This window comes from Myotis brandtii, unplaced genomic scaffold (genome assembly GCF_000412655.1).
Source record: "Myotis brandtii unplaced genomic scaffold, ASM41265v1 scaffold550, whole genome shotgun sequence".
Lineage (NCBI taxonomy): Eukaryota > Metazoa > Chordata > Mammalia > Chiroptera > Vespertilionidae > Myotis > Myotis brandtii.
This window is the reverse complement of record NW_005370043.1, coordinates 4,006,896-4,022,265: the sequence shown is the minus strand read 5'-3', so window position 1 is coordinate 4,022,265 and position 15,370 is coordinate 4,006,896. Positions and strand designations below refer to the sequence as shown.

At 52.3% G+C, this 15,370-nt stretch overlaps 1 protein-coding gene across 3 annotated transcripts in view; it reads right to left on the bottom strand.

Annotated features, from left to right (window-relative positions):
• Positions 1–65: 65 nt before the first annotated feature.
• FBXW4 (F-box and WD repeat domain containing 4) overlaps positions 66–15,370 on the bottom strand; it is a 66,981-nt gene continuing 51,676 nt past the window's right edge. For all 3 annotated transcript variants that reach the window (XM_014549434.1, XM_005878287.2, XM_014549435.1), the window contains exons 6-9: positions 12,961–13,026; positions 1,645–1,785; positions 1,030–1,171; positions 66–826 (exon numbers count right to left, since the gene is read on the bottom strand). In XM_014549434.1, coding sequence (XP_014404920.1) covers positions 707–826; positions 1,030–1,171; positions 1,645–1,785; positions 12,961–13,026 — 469 coding nt within the window. In that variant the 3' untranslated portion in view covers positions 66–706. The remainder of the gene's footprint in view (positions 827–1,029; positions 1,172–1,644; positions 1,786–12,960; positions 13,027–15,370) is intronic.

Here is a 15,370-nt window from a genome sequence, read left to right as displayed (position 1 = left end):
ATCCCAAAATTTGAATCTGTTGTCCCCTCTCCCTTGGGCCTCCCCAGCAAGTGAGGAACCAGATCTTTGAACAATTAAGCTTTATTTTTACAAAAATGAATATTGTAGCGTGTCTCAACAGCTGGCCTGAGGCTGGGCTGGCTGAGAGCTCACTCAGAACTTCTGGGTTTCCTTTATCCTTTCTTGGTTTCAAAGGGAGACCAGGCCATAGTGCCCCAGGAATGAGTCCCCAGCCCCAAAAACCTGTCCAAAGGTGGGGTCTGACTGAGGAGGCGGGGGCTGGTGCCAGCAGGGGTATTGGCAGCCACACCCTCCTTCCAGGGAAAGGGCAGAGAGGGACCACTGGGAAGGCCGGAGCACCTCACCTCACCTAAGCTATCATGGCTCTAAGGGGTGAGGTGCAGGCGGGGGTGCCTCTCTAGGCCAGATCCTTGCTCTGGCGGATAGGAAAGCAAGGCCCGGTGGGTTCAGCTTCACTCTCCCAAAGCAGCAGGTCTCTTCTCTCCAACTGGTTCTTGGGAGGGGCTGTACCACTGGGTAATCTGAGTCCCAGGAGTCAGCAGCCTTTGGCTTAAGTGCTCAAGCACTGTGGTTGCAGGTCTGGGAGCACAGGCACGGGTGGGGAGCATTATCACTGCACCCTCCAAGCAGGAGAGGTCCCTGAGTAGCTAGCTTCCCTGGCCCACAGCTAGGGTGGCCCTGCCTGTCATGGGTTTTGAAAGTCCAGGACGTGAAGGTTGTAAGACAGCGCCGCATAGAGATGCTTGGTGGTGAAGCGCAGGCAATACACCGGACTGCTCAGGGGTGTCGACGTCAGCGGGAAGGCCTGCAAGGGAAGGCACAAGAATGACAAGGGTGGCCCGAGTAGGAGATAGGGGAGCCCAAACCCAGGACTCCCAGGCCCAGTGCAATGGGTCAGGTGCACTGTGGGCTTCCTCCACCACTCCAGGCACACCCACTCTCAGGTGCAGCCCATAAACATGAGTCCTGGCTTCCGGGAGGTGTGCGTGAGGTAGGCGGGATGCTTACGTGTAGGCAGGCCCTTTGGCGCCGGTCCCACAGCCGTACAACCCCGTAGTAGGAGGAACCTGTGGCCAGCAAGTGGTTCCCATCCGTCTGCAAGCAGTACAGGGTGCTGTCGTGGGGCTCCTCCCACTCCATGACACACTTCCTGTCCAGGAAGAGGCGATGCAGGGGAGCTCAGGATGCCCTCCCTCCACCCCACTTCCCCATTCTGGCTGGGAGAGAGAGGCTGAATCACCAAATTCTTTAAAAAGCAGCCTTAATGGGGGAAAGCCTCCTCAGTAAAGGTCTCTTTCTTATCAAACTCCAGACCCCAGGGTAGCTTATGCCCTCATTTGTGCTTCACATGGCTGACTACATGTCACAGGACTGTAAGGCCTTAGAAAGGTAGAAAGGCTGGGACAATGCTGAGGGATGGCACCCTCACAGCTCCCACGGCTCTGATCAGGTCCTGGCGGCTACGATCTCCCAGGCCTCGGGGCCCAAACTGCCAAGGTGGGAAGTCCAAGCTTGATCTGACCTTGCCGGCTGCTCCCTACCGGTCCCTGACATGGAGTCTGTACCTCCTCCCACCGAGACTGACCTAGGTCTCCCACCACCCGTCCTGCCCAGCACACGCACCTGACACTGGCTCGGAGGTCCCAGTATCGAACGTAGGTGTCATAGCCACAGGACAGGAGCGTGAAAGGGGACTCATACATGAGGTCCAGCACCCCAGCCCCTGGGGGAAAGTCACTGCCCAGGTGTGTCATCAGCTGCCCACTGGGGAGAAAGAGGGGCAGAGGATGAGCCACTATCCCACCTTGGCCCACACAGATTATTTGAACCTCCAGATGGCTTCAGTCCCTAAGGAAATGCAGCTCTCCTTCCTGAGCTAGAATTAGACTCCCTTAGGAAGGGGGGCTGAGGGAGGAGATGCCCCAGACTCCCTTCCCTCCCACCCCAGCCCCTCCCCCCAGCTAAAGGCCTCAATCAATCACCATCAGCCCCTCCATCACACCTGCACACTGGCCACCCGCCACCCAGCCTCTCCTCCGCAGGAGGATGAATGGGCCTTGCTGAAGGGGTTGCCCCTCACCACACACACACACACACACACACACACACACACACACACACACACACACGGTTACTTTATACTCCTTGATCCTGCAGGTCATGCAGTTCTGAGCTGCCTGAGTCCAATGCCTTAATTCCCGCCTGTAATCTGGGGCTCAAACCTCATTGGGGATAAAGACCACACAAAGGGAGAAGGGGAGTCCCAGGAGATGTTAAAACAAGTAAACACCTTTGTGTCTGGGGACAGAAATCGCTGAGAAAGCAGCTTAGCGGGCTGGTCCCTGGTGTTCCTGGCCAGGCTGGCCCCCAGCCCGGGGCGAGCACGCCTCTGTGATCACAGCCCCCAGCCTGCTGGGCTCCAGCTTGCTCCCCCACCCTCGCCCCTCCCGGTGGCCAAGAGCAGATTACTGAGAAGAACAATTTCTTTGTGACTGTGTAATTCCCTCCGTGACCGCGGCAGTGGGCAGACCCCTTGCCTGATGCCAGACCCCTAGCAACCATGTAGGGGGGCCTCCTGGCCCTAGCAACTACCCCTCAACATCAAGTGCACCCGCTAATCCCTATGGCTAGGGGACGGGTAGGAGCAGTGAGTCTGCAGAATGACTGGGGGAAATGAGGGAGAAGAGGGGCACCCTCCAGACCCCATTCCTCAGCTTCAACCAAAAGATGCTGGGCTCTCCTCCATGACGGGAAAAACAAGGCCTTGGACACTTCCCAGGGACTCACAGGTAAGAGGCTGGGCATGGAGTGGGAGGACGTCGTGGTCGCACCAGCCCAGCTTTGGCCCAAACAGTGTTAATCAAAGGGCTTAAGGCTGATGGGGCTGCCAGTCACATGTGTGAATGTGGCCCTCAGCTCTAGTCCTTCCACCTCACACAGATGCTGCCCCTCTTCATTCCTTCTCCCCACTGGAGCCACCATCTTCCCTGAAGGCTGAAGGAGTAAAGGAGGAGGCTGTGGGCTCCTCTCTGCCCACTCTGCCTTTCCCCTGGAGCCCTGGACAGAGACATGACCCCCAGCAAGGTACACGGTTGCTGTCTGGTGGGGGGCTAGGCCCTAAGTCAGCACCCTGTCCCCCAGCCTCCTGGGGAGGAACACAGGAGAAGCCTGTGTCGAGAGAGGGATGTCGGGGAGAATCCCGAGAAGGATCAGGCAGAAAGCCCTCTCTCCAGATCAGCGTCTCCTAGAGATCACGGACCGGGGCTCCCAGGAAGCCCTTCACTAGCCATGATTCCCCCAGGCTGGGCAGGCTGGAGCCCTGCAAGCGGCTGGTCTCTCTCACGGGCACACGTGCAGATTTGTGCACCGGGTAGGGGCTGTTTTGCTCCACAGTCCTCCCTCTCCTTCCAGATTGGGGGCCCTGCCCCTCCATTAGCGAGGCCTTCAGGAATGACTGAGGAGCTCTCCCCTTTAATCTGTAGGAGTAATTTCATGTTTGTCTGTTTGAAATAGAAGATGAAAGGCAGTAGGGTTGGGGGTGTGAAGCCCAGCATGGCTCTACCTGCCCACCGCTGGTCCCAGGGTTGAAAGGGAAGGAGAGCTGGGCATCCATGGCTAGGCAGGGTCAGCAGCATAAAGGCCACACCCAGACCAAGTTGCCAACCTGGGCCCAAGCCCCCGCCTCTGAGCCACCACTGGAAAGTGTCAGCCACAACATCTGCAATAAGAAACACAGAACTTGCCCAAGCTGGTTTGGCTCAATGGATAGAGCGTCAGCCTGTGGTGTGAAGGGTCCCAGGTTGGATTCTGGTCAGGGGCACATGCCCAGGTTGCAGGCTCAGCCCTCAGTAAGGGATGTGCAAGAGGCAGCCAATCAATGATTCTCTCTCATCATTGATGTTTCAGTCTCTCCCTCTCCCTTCTTCTCTGAAATCAATAAAAATATATTTTTTTTTAAAAAAAGAAAAGAAACACAGAACTCTGCCCTGCGGGGGAGACCCAAGAGCAAGAGTGAGCTCAGCGCCTGGGGCCAGGACAAGTCCTTGAAAGCCCGTCTGCCAGCCCAGCCTGGCCGGGCTGAGGAGTTTTCTTTCTGGTGCACGCTTCTCCGATTCTCTGTAACGGCCACACACACTTTAAATGGGCCAATAAAAAGATACAATGTCTCTTGTCTCTGGGCCTGGACCCTCAAGGCTCTGTTGTGCAGTGCTCGTGAGGTTAAGTTCGGAGCATAAACGGACACACCGCGCTCTGGGAAATGGCCAGTCTCTTCCAATAGCGGCCCAGCAGTACCATAGGAGCCCTGCTGGGGTTTTGATTTGGGAAAACAAACAGAAATGGCACCGTGGGCCCTTTGCGGCCCCTACCCCAGGACCAATTTAACTAGAAAACTCTAGCTTATCTGCTGTGGTGGAGGGAGAGAGACCAGCTGACAATAACCCCACACTTTGGGGGGAAGGAGGACAAAGCAAGCTGTCTGTCTTGTCAGCCCCTCCTCCGAGCTCCTTTTCTTACTGCAAGTGTATTTTTGTAAAAAACAAAAAAACAAAAAAACGATTAGATTGCAATTTGTATAACATGGTGACCCCCAAATTCAGACGTTTCACCCCTTTTCTCTGGAAAGAATGTTAAGAATGCCTCTGGGCCTATCACTGTGGGGGGTGGGAGGGGTGCATTGCCTTGGCTGTGGAACAACTTGTGTGGGAGCAGGGCTGCTGCTCAGAGCCCAGGCCAAGACAGGAGCAAGGGCAGGGTCTGTCACTATAGAAGGCCAGACAAAAAGTCCATTCCCTTCCAACTCCTGTGCACAAAGCCCGGGTTTTTTCCCCCAAGCATGACTCCAGCAATTCTCTCTCGACCCAGGGAAAGATAAAGACAGATGGGGCCGCCCCTGTGATCCTGATGAATGCGACCAGGCAGGGAGGACAGCCTGAAGGAAGTGTGTTCGCAGCCTGGCTATGTAGGGCCTCATCCCAGGGACCCTTGAGGAGGCAAATCAGGTCTCCCTGGCCCAGCCCACCCTGCTGCCCAGGCAATTCCACTGATGCTGGAGGGAGTGGGAAGAAAGAGAGGAACTTCCTAATAGTCAGGGAGGAGAAAAACGTAAATAAGACCCTGATCCACCCCCACCCCATGACCATCTTTATGGGAAAAATAACAGAAGGTAAGTGCTAGCCCTGAAGACCCGGATGTCTGACCTGGGAGGGGCCCTGAGTGCCAGGCTGGAGTCGGGCAAGGTAGGGCCGGCTCTAGCAGAAACACCCACCACTCCCAGTCTGGGCCCTGAAGAGCCAGGAAGCCTGGTACCCTGCTCCCCTCTCTCTTTCCTCCCTCCCTCCCCTGAGTCCTCTCATCCCAGCCTCTGGACACTTCCCCTGCCTGGGGCCTGAGCTCCACATAGCCATGGCCCATGGAAAGTCCTCCTGTGCTTAGGTGCCCTGAAATGCCCCCTGGCTCCCACCTACCCGCCCACATCTAAGAATTCCTGTGGCCCACACACCATTTTACAGCCACTATTAATGTACTGGGTTCCTGGTGATGTTCCCTGGAGATCTTATGGGTGCTCATTCCTGAATCTGTTTGGGGGTGAGGACACGCCATCTTGCATGTGCTACCACAAAATGCAACAATGGCTTTTGGTTGAGGGAATGGGTGGGAGGGTGACAAACAGTTCACCTTTCTATGTATCTTCTATTCCCAGGAGATAGATGGCCTATAGGTATAAGCTGGGCCCAACATGGTTGCTAAGAAAGTGGGAGGTTTTCCCTCCCTTCCTTCCCTCCTTCCTCCCCTTCTTCCTCTCTTCCTTTCCTTGACCAACAGCCATTTACTGAGCCCCTTCTGTACACAAGGCACTTTAGGGAGAGGCGAAGTTGAGGGAGAGAAGTCTGCCTCGTATCCAACTACCAATACAAGGTGTGACCTGGTGGCACCAGAAGGAGATGAAAGCAAGTGGTATGGGCGCAGACTCAGTGATTCAGTGAGTGACAGGCAATGACAGAAGAGAGGGGATGGTCTAGGTCTGTGGTGGCAAACTGCAGCTCGCAAGCCACATGCAGCTCTTTGGCCCCTTGAGTGTGGCTCTTCCTAAGCCTTAGGAGTACCCTAATTAAGTTAATAACAATGTACCTACCTATATAGTTTAAATTTTAAAAATTTGGCTCTCAAAAGAAACTTCAATCGTTGTACTGTTGATATTTGGCTCTGGTGACTAATGAGTTTGCCGACCACTGGCCTAGGTGAAAGACCAGCAACAACTAAAGTGCAGAGCGGGGCGCCTGGTTGGCAATCTGGTTTGGTTAGAGGCTTGGTCTGTGAGGGGGGCAAGTTGGTATGACCGGGTTCCCAGGCCATGGTGGACATACTGCTCAGCTGCCATGAACTCCAGGAGTGGCAGAGAGCTGCAAGGCTTTTGAGCAGGGAGTGGCTGTCCTAGTCCAGCCCTCTGGTGGGGACAGCAAGAGAATCAAGGAGGCAGACAGGGCCCACGAAGTGGTGGAGATGAGAAGCCCATGAAAGCTTCGTCTGCCCCAGCCCTGCCAGGTGAGAGGGAAGGGCCCTTGCCAAGCACACAGCCTCTCACATGCATGTGTGTACGCGTGCATGGCCCCCAGCACCGCCCATGCACACGTGTTCAGACACAATGACTCAAAGGCCAGGCAGTCCACTTTGTACTGCTAACAAGGGGACCGTAATTACAGGAAGGGGCAGCGGGCAGATAAAAGGATACAAAATTTCAACATCTGTTGCCATAAAGGGATAAGGAGAAGTGAAACGCAAAGTATCAGTTTGGTGTCAGTAGGCAGAGAGCCAATTTCAAAGAGTTCAGGAGGACAGAGGGGACAAGAAAGAAAAAGGAAAGAGGGGGGTAGAAAGAAAGAAAGAAAAAGAAATTACAGGGTTCCTTAAAGAGGTAAAGAAAAAAGAAAATGAAAAAAGCTGCCAGTAATACTTTCAAAGGAGAAGGCAGGTACTTTAAAGGGGCAATTCCCATAATCAGCCTGACGGAGGGCAGGCCCCCTGCCTGGGTGGAGGCGGAGGGCCTGGGGCAGAGACAAAGCCACACCTGGCGGGGATGGGCACGAATGGTGCCCTCAGCAGCCCAGCCTGCACTCAGGATGCCCACTCCTCCTGCCGCTCCTCCTGCCGACGGTCAGCTGGCTGCAGCCAGGCGCCCTTGCCATTCCGAACTCGAGTAGATGCCTTGAAATGCAGCTCCTGTGCTCAGTCCAAGGTCCCAAGATAAAGTTCCCAGCCCAAAGGGGGCTTCACCACCAGGCCACACGGTGGCTGACAAGGTGGCCCTATGAGTGCTCTAAGCCACCAACTCGAGCCACAGGGGTCAGGATCAGGGTGGGCTTCATGATGGAGATGCTGTTTATGCTAAAGTGTGAGCAGGGTTTCAGGAGACAGAGAAGGGTTAATCCAGGGTGTCAGATGGAGCAAAGGCCCCGAGGGCCCCTGACAGAATGTGAGAAACCTATCTGTCCAGCCTTCATTGAGAAAGGAGACTTAGGGGCTTTAGGAAGGAAACAGAGGAGTAATGGGGTACTGGGGATGACCCTGGCCGGAAGAGGAGAGGAGGAGGAGTGCAGGGGTCATGCCTATGGTCACGCACAAAGGCAGCACAGTGCCTAGCCAAGGACTCAAACCCTCAATGCCCTAGGAGTAGTAGCCAGGCCACCCCTTCCCTACCTGACAGTCCCCAGGCTGGCTTAGAGCTATGGCTGGACCCACTATGACACCTCCAGGTCTGGGATCACAGGCCTCTTCATCCTGTTGCCCGGCTGCCCACCACCACCAGGGTGACCACTGTGCCCTGTTCTCAGGGCACCAATGCTAGATCCAGCTCAAATGTCCCTTGGCAGAAAAGTATAACCCACAGCAAGAACAAGCCCTGGGGAAGGGGTGTGTGTGATATCAGGCCAGTCAGATACCCCTCCCCCAGTTTTCCATCAGGTGGGAGGCAGTCCCCCACAAAGACAACACCTTCCCTGGGGCCTAGCCATTGGCCTGGCTCAATGCTTGATTCCTCTAGACCTCAGGCTCGGGAACAGGATGGCCCTGGCACAGTACTTTAAGCTTGATGGGACCCCAGGGCCTAGCTAAGGACACTTCAGTGGTTGGCTGTTCGCACTGTCTGTCAGGATGGAGATCCTGAGGGCTGGGGACTGGGCCTCAAGAGCATCTACCCTCAGGAGCAGTTTCTGATGCCGCAGAACTCCGTCCTTCTCTCTGCCTGGTTCAGACAGGTTAGAAATCCTACACTTGGGCCCAGTCCAGGGTCCCCAGCTCCAGGAGAGAGGAAGGGAAGGGGGGGACACCAAGTTCCTTGACATCTAGGCAATGGCTTTGTGCGACAGCTGCCCTCTGACCTGTGTGCTCCAGCCAGGACTTCCCCTCTCCAGGAGTCTTGATGGAATGAAGGGCAGAGGGAGTCATGTGACCTTGAAAGGGGTCCCCAGGCGTTGTAAGTAGCTAGGCTGCCCGAGGAAGCACTGATACTCAGCAGGGCACCTACACTTCCAAGCTATGTCCCAGACCACCATCCTGAGGGCAGCCCCTGGAGGGGTGATGCTCAGAGCAAAACTGCCCCTCCGTACTCCTCCCCCCAAGTCATTGCACACATAAAAGGAAAATCCCAGTGCTCCTCAAGTTTCAGCAGTGACAGGTTAAAAGCAAAAGAATCCACCCAGCACCGCACACCGCCCCACCGCTGAGTCCTGCCGGCGATGTTGCTCCACCTTCCAGATTGGCCTGTCAGTCAGGCTTTGGCGTTATTGAAAGATCAAACTCTGTCCTGCCTGTTCATTACCTTAATCCTATTTTCTACATGGCTTTATTATCTGCTCGGGCTTCTCTGGGAAAGACAGCTACACACAGTCATCCTGACCATCCACTTCCTCCCTCCACCGGGGCATCGTTCCCCAGACCCTGCACTGGGTCCTCCCAGCTCCCCTGGGGACAGGAGAGACGTTTAAAACAAGCCTGGCTGCTCTCCGTGGTGAGGAGGGGAGTTACGGGGGCTAGAAAGGCGGCAATGCCAAGTGACACCCATGGGCAGGCTGGCCAGAGGGTGCAGTGGCTGCTGCTTGTCTGGTTCCAGTGAGAATCGAGGCCATAACTATCTTGTACCCATTTTCATTTGGGTTCTTTCTGGGTTCTGTAAAAACTGTGTTTGGGATGAGTGAGGCCTAGGGATTTCATAAGAGAATGCCATTCAAGGATTGGTGCCTCAGAACGCCATCCTGATCATAAATCTGTGCCCAGGCATTACCCCCACCCTGCCAAGGCAACTACAGGCAAAAGAGGCCACTCGAAGATTATTCAACCTCAAGATAAAGCTGGGCCATGGGCCATGGCAGTGCGCCCCCCCCACCACCTTGCTGGCTTGTCCACCATCCTGGGCCCAGGCCAGTGATGACGCCAAAGACCAGGTCCAGTAAAACTGACCTTCAGCAGAAATGCCCATCTTTGTGACTTACAGCCTTACTGTCAAGAGCCTTCTCTATGCCATGAGGTCAGCATGTTTACCCTCACCCTCCACTGGTCATAGGCCACAAATATTTAGAGGATTGAAAGGGTGAGCCTCCACAAATTCCAGGTACCAATGTGGGAGACAGCTGTGGATGGGTAGGAAGAGAGGGAAGTAGACAGTTTAGAGTGGTTGACTGACCCATAGTGACAGGCATTGTGTGGGTACTTCTTAAAAATAAATTTTTTATACTGGTTCTATTAAGTAGGGATAATTAAATCCCATTTACAAATGTGGAGGCTGAGGCTCAGAAAGGCCCCCCACGTCATAGAATTAATCAGCAGCAGAGTCAGTTCTAGAACCCAGGTCTGTCTGACCACAGCCTGTGCTCCCTCTGTCGTTCCTCACAGCCTCCCCATCACACACCAGAGGAGGGGCTCCTTCCCCAGCCCCGTTCAGATGCAAGAAGTTGCCAGTAGCACGAGTTTGGCAGAATGAGCCACGGGAATAACCTTCACAGACTGCAGGAACTCCAACATCCCAGGGGCTACAAACAAAGGAGTCCTTGGAAGTTTTAGCTATGCTGGCAACAGTGTGATACAATCAGCTATAATAACAAAAGTAGAAGGTTTGGAATAAGGGCAATGATAGCACCCACCACTCATCAGCCCACACCTGCTATGTTCAGTACTCAGTTATGAACACCCCATTTTAAGGGGAATCAAACCAGATAAATCAGAGAAACTTTCAGGTAAGAATGGTCCTAAAACAGGCGTGAGACCAACACTCGAAGATTACTCAACCTTCAAGGTATCTTGTACCCATTCTCATTTGGGCTCTTTGCTATTCCTCTCTTTCTTGCTTGCTGACCAAACCCTGATTATGTGCCTTCCTCCTCCTCCCCGACTGCCAACGTGCATGGTGGGAAGCTGAGCTCTTCCCCAGGCCTAGAGGTGAATCTTGACTGGTCATTCCATTTCCCATGACAGAGTTTGATTTAGGGTGAGTGCCAGAATACACCTTTGGCTCACTAAATATAACAAGTCGGCTTGGGGGCTCCTATGAAGGGCTTCCTCACCTTAAAAAGGGACCCCAGGCAAGTACATGTCTTCTTCCTTCCTTCTTCCCTTTGGGTATTGCCTTATGAGTTGGAAGACCTTTAGTAAACAAACCTGTGGGCAAGGGCAAAAGCCACCTTGACAGGTGGCAAAACAGAAAGCTGAAGAGAAAATGGGCCTCATGGTCTCATTGAACCACTGAACCCCTCAATCCTGGAACCAGCTCACTATCCAACTTCTGGACTCCTGGTCATGTAAGACAATAATAATAATTCCTCTATTGCCTGAGCCACTTTGAATTAGGTCTTCATTACTTACAGACAAAAGCACCCAACTGGTCTATTATGTTTATGAGCAACAACTGAAGAGTCTTGGACTTTTGCCCACAAAGAAGAAGACCCCGGAGGAGCAAGACCAAAGGTTTCTGAAATCTAAAGGCCTGTCTTCAGAGGAGAGGTTCAACTTGCTTCGTGTTGGGATCACACCTCCAGGAAGCAGATCAACCTCGATGACGGGAGGCACTCTAACTCTCAGAGCTGGCCAAGGATGTAATGTGGTATTTGGTGAAGTTTCGAGTTTCCTACCCCTGCAGCTGGATGATCATCAAGAGAATGTTGTAGAGAAAACCTTATTTAATTATCATGTGTTATAAAAAATATTTTACAAAGACTGACAACACAATGGATACTTCAGGAAAAAAGATATGGCTAAGACTTTTCTGGGAAGATGGAGACAAAAGGAGAAGACAAGCTAGAGCAACTGAGGCAAGGGAAAGGCAAGATGAGCACATCCTCATTGCTCATTATGGCATTGAAGCCAGACTGTAGGTGCTTAGGGCGAGGTGAAGAGTTCTTAGACTTGACGGGGAGAAAAAAAAAAAAAAAGTATTGACAATACCTAATGCCATTGAGGATGTGAAGAAACTAGATCTTTCATACACTAGGGTCAGAATATAAAATAGTTAAGATACTCAAAACAATCTGGCAGGTAATAAAAACTAAACATACGCTTACCAAATGACCCAGCAATTGTACTCCTGGGCATTAATCCCAAAGAAATGAAATCGTAAGTCCACACAAAAGCCTACACACAAATGTTCATTACAACTCTATTTGCAATAGTTAAAAAACTGAAAACAACCCAAATGCCCTTCAATGGGTGAATTCTGTTCAATGGGGAAAGAAACTTGGTTACTTCCATACCTGAGAATCTATATCTATATATATATATAAAAGCCTAATAGGCAAAGTTTCCCCTCGGGAGTTTGACCAGCCGGGAGTTGGATCACTCACTATGACGTGTGCTGACCACCAGGGGTTGGCGCAAAATGAAGGGAGGCCCTGGCTGGCAGCCAGAAGGAAGGCCCCGATCAGCCCTGATCGCAGGCCAGGCCTAGGGACCCTACCCATGCACAAATTTCGTGCACTGGGCCTCTAGTATACTATATTTAGCAATAAAAAGTAAAGTGCTATTTATACATGTAACAACTTCTATGGGTCTCAAGAGAATTATGCTGGGGGGACATATCAAAAGATTATGTACTATATTATTTCATTTATTTAATACTTTCAAAATGGAAAAATTATAGAGATGAGGAACACAAGTGGTTGCCAGGGATGAGGGACTACAGGGAGTGGAGCATGGGTATGATTATAAAGGGTAAATGAGGGATCTTTGTGCTAATGGAACAAACAGTTCTGTATCTTTTGCAGCAGTGATTACCTGAATCTACACACCGGGTAAAACTGGAAAGAACCACACCTACCTGAGCGCGTGCACGCGCACACACACGTGCAATCTGAGTAAGGGTCTGTGGACTGTACCAATGTCAATTTCCTGGTTTTAATATTACACTGTGTAAGGCGTTATTTCATATGAATCTATAATTATTTCAAAATAAAAAGTTTTTGAAAACCATACGATAGAATGGCAGGTAATCAGATGGGAGTGTGTCAAGCCTGCCGAGACAGAGAAATGAATAAAACCTGGATGTATTTTAACTGTTCTGTATAATTCTCTTTATGGATCTGTAGGCCACTTCCAAAATATCTTTATTTTAGAAAAGCCATCTCTGAGGATAGATGGGATTTTATGTAGCCACATAGGCATTCCCCGGAGAAAAAGTATCATAAATCCAAACTGTTGTTATCATAAATTTTACATGAAATTATTTACCAATTATAAATCACTTTAACAGTCTCCTCAAGCTAACAGAACGATTCCACATGAGAAAGTACCTCAGCAGAGGCTGTACTGAGTTTCGGGCAGGGGTGCTTCCCAGCCTTCTCCCGGATCTCGGGGCAGCCACCTGCAGGGGGGCTGGCTCTGCCAGCTCTCTCCACTGCCTCCCTGGCAGCTCCAGCCCCTCCCCCACCACAAGCCACGTTGGGCTCAGGAATCTCTTACCTGTTGAGGTCCCAGATTCTTAGGGGTGAGAAGTGCCCACAACAAGCCGTCCCAGTCACAAAAGAGCTGCCAAACAAAAGGAGAGCAGAGTCAGGTCTGGCTTGTCAGAACTTGTGGTGGAAATGGCTGCACAATGGACGGTGCCGCGCTCATTCTCCGGGGGTTCCGGGGTTAAGCCAGGATGAGAGAAGCAGCCAGGAGCCGTCAGAGGGCTGTGGGGAGACCAGTGGGAAGTACGGTGAGGGCTGTGCCTGCACAGAGAAACCACAGGTTCAACGATGGCTGAGCCTGCCACTCTGACCTAGCTGCATGGTCTCTGCCACCATAAAAAATCAGCTCTAGGTGCACAACTCTGAGGCCAAGAGAAGCAAGCCTCTCAGGCTTCGGCTGCAAGAAGTTCACAAAGCCATCGCACAGGAATGGTCTCCTGGAACAGGCTGCTGGTGCTGGACGGTGATGCCCTTCCAGAGCTGAGGGGGTGGGGGCGTTCTTGAAGGTTTTCAGAGCCCAGGGTATCTGGTAATATGGTCCAAGCACAGGGCAGATGTAAAGGCACCAATCAGAGAAAGAAAATGGTGAGAGGTGAGTAACCATATGAAAAGATGAAGTGGGTGAGATGCCTGAAATGAAGGTGGGAGAGCTGGGAATGTCAGAGGCCAGGCAGCCAAGGCCGCTGTGGAGTGGGATGGGAGTCAGGCAGAGTTTAGAGGACAAGGACAGACGTTGCCAAGAGGCAGGTGAGAGGAACGCTCCGACCATCTTTCCCAGAGTATCTCTTAAATCCTAAAACAGTGATGGCGAACCTTTTGAGCTCGGCGTATCAGCATTTTGAAAAACCCTAACTTAACTCTGGTGCCGTGTCACATATAGAAATTTTTTGATATTTGCAACCATAGTAAAACAAAGACTTATATTTTTGATATTTATTTTATATATTTAAATGCCATTTAACAAAGAAAAATCAACCAAAAAAATGAGTTTGCGTGTCACCTCTGACACGTGTGTCATAGGCTCGCCATTACTGTCCTAAAAAGTTCAACAAATACAATCTGCAGAGTTTCAACTTAAGTGCAGGCACCAGCCCACTGAGAAGGGTCTGTGCAACGAGCCAGGCTGGCTGTAGTGCTAGGACTAGAACTTGAACCTACGAACCAGGCCACTCCTTTGTTAGAAGATTTGGCAGGGGTGGGGAGGGGGGGGGAAGCCTACAGGAACCCAGGGCTTGAAAACCTAAACTGCAAGCAAAAGAGCTGAAAGCAGTTGTGTCACTCAGGAGCCCGGGGCAGGGCAGGGCCATGTCCCTACATGTCAGGCATGGGGGAAGAGGGACTGGACATACTAATGACATGTTTGCAATGCGGGGCAGCAGCCCATCCACCCTGGCCCTGCCCAGCACCTGTGGCTCTCTGATCCCAAGCATGTCAGTGGGGAGATGGATTTCCGCAGAGAGGGCTCTTTAGAAGCCAGGGGCTTTGGCGGGGGGCAGGAGGAAGGGGGGACTTGGCCTGCGAGTTATGACTAGGGAGATGTTAGGGCAGGCACTGGCCAAGCCACTGATTTACAATCAAAATTGCAGGGCAGGTGTCTGCTTTTCAACCCAGACTGACAAAATGGCCACGTGAGCCACCCTGTGGCTTCTATGCCTCAAGCCAAGACTTCCTCTAGGGACATGCTCCATCATCCTAGCTTCCTCTCAACCCATGGGAGTGCCAGCAGCCATGAAACTGGAGTGGTGTGCCCAAAAAGCCACTCTGTCATCTCCCAAGGGACTCCCAGCCTGGGAAATGGCCTCTGGACAGTGAAGACCCAAACTACAAAGCTGGGAGGTGTTGTCCTGACCGTCCCCTACATTTTTCTTTGGAGGGTAATCCATTAATAACTGGTAAAGCCAATTACCTTGGGTAGGAAACATAATAGCCACTTGGAAGTCGTTCGAGCAGGCAATTGGGCTCTCCAGATTTTTGAAGATTTGGGGCCAGGTAAGGGCGCCAGCAGAGACATCTCTTAAGGAGACCTGTGGCAGGCCTCTGCCCCGCCACAGGCCTGAATGAGCATCAAGGTCAGTCAACAGAGAGAGATGGTAGGCACCTGGAGCCTGAAGCCCTGCCACTCCCACAGCTCTGACCTCCCAGCAGGCAGGGGTGGGGATGGAACACTTTGCCCTGGGACTCCTGTGCTTCTCTATTCCTGCCCACCAACCCACCCTGGCCCTGTCCATCTGCCACCAGGAGGGGTGCCTCTCAACTTCATGCCCCACGAAGGCCTTTCTTAACTGTCTCGTTATGACACCCATGAACGTTTCTTCCCACAAGCTGTCTTCCCCTCACTTCACCATGTGAAGCAGGGAGGAAGGGAAGGAGGGGAAGTAGAGAGTCCGCCTGGCACGAAGAGTTTAATCAAATATGACACA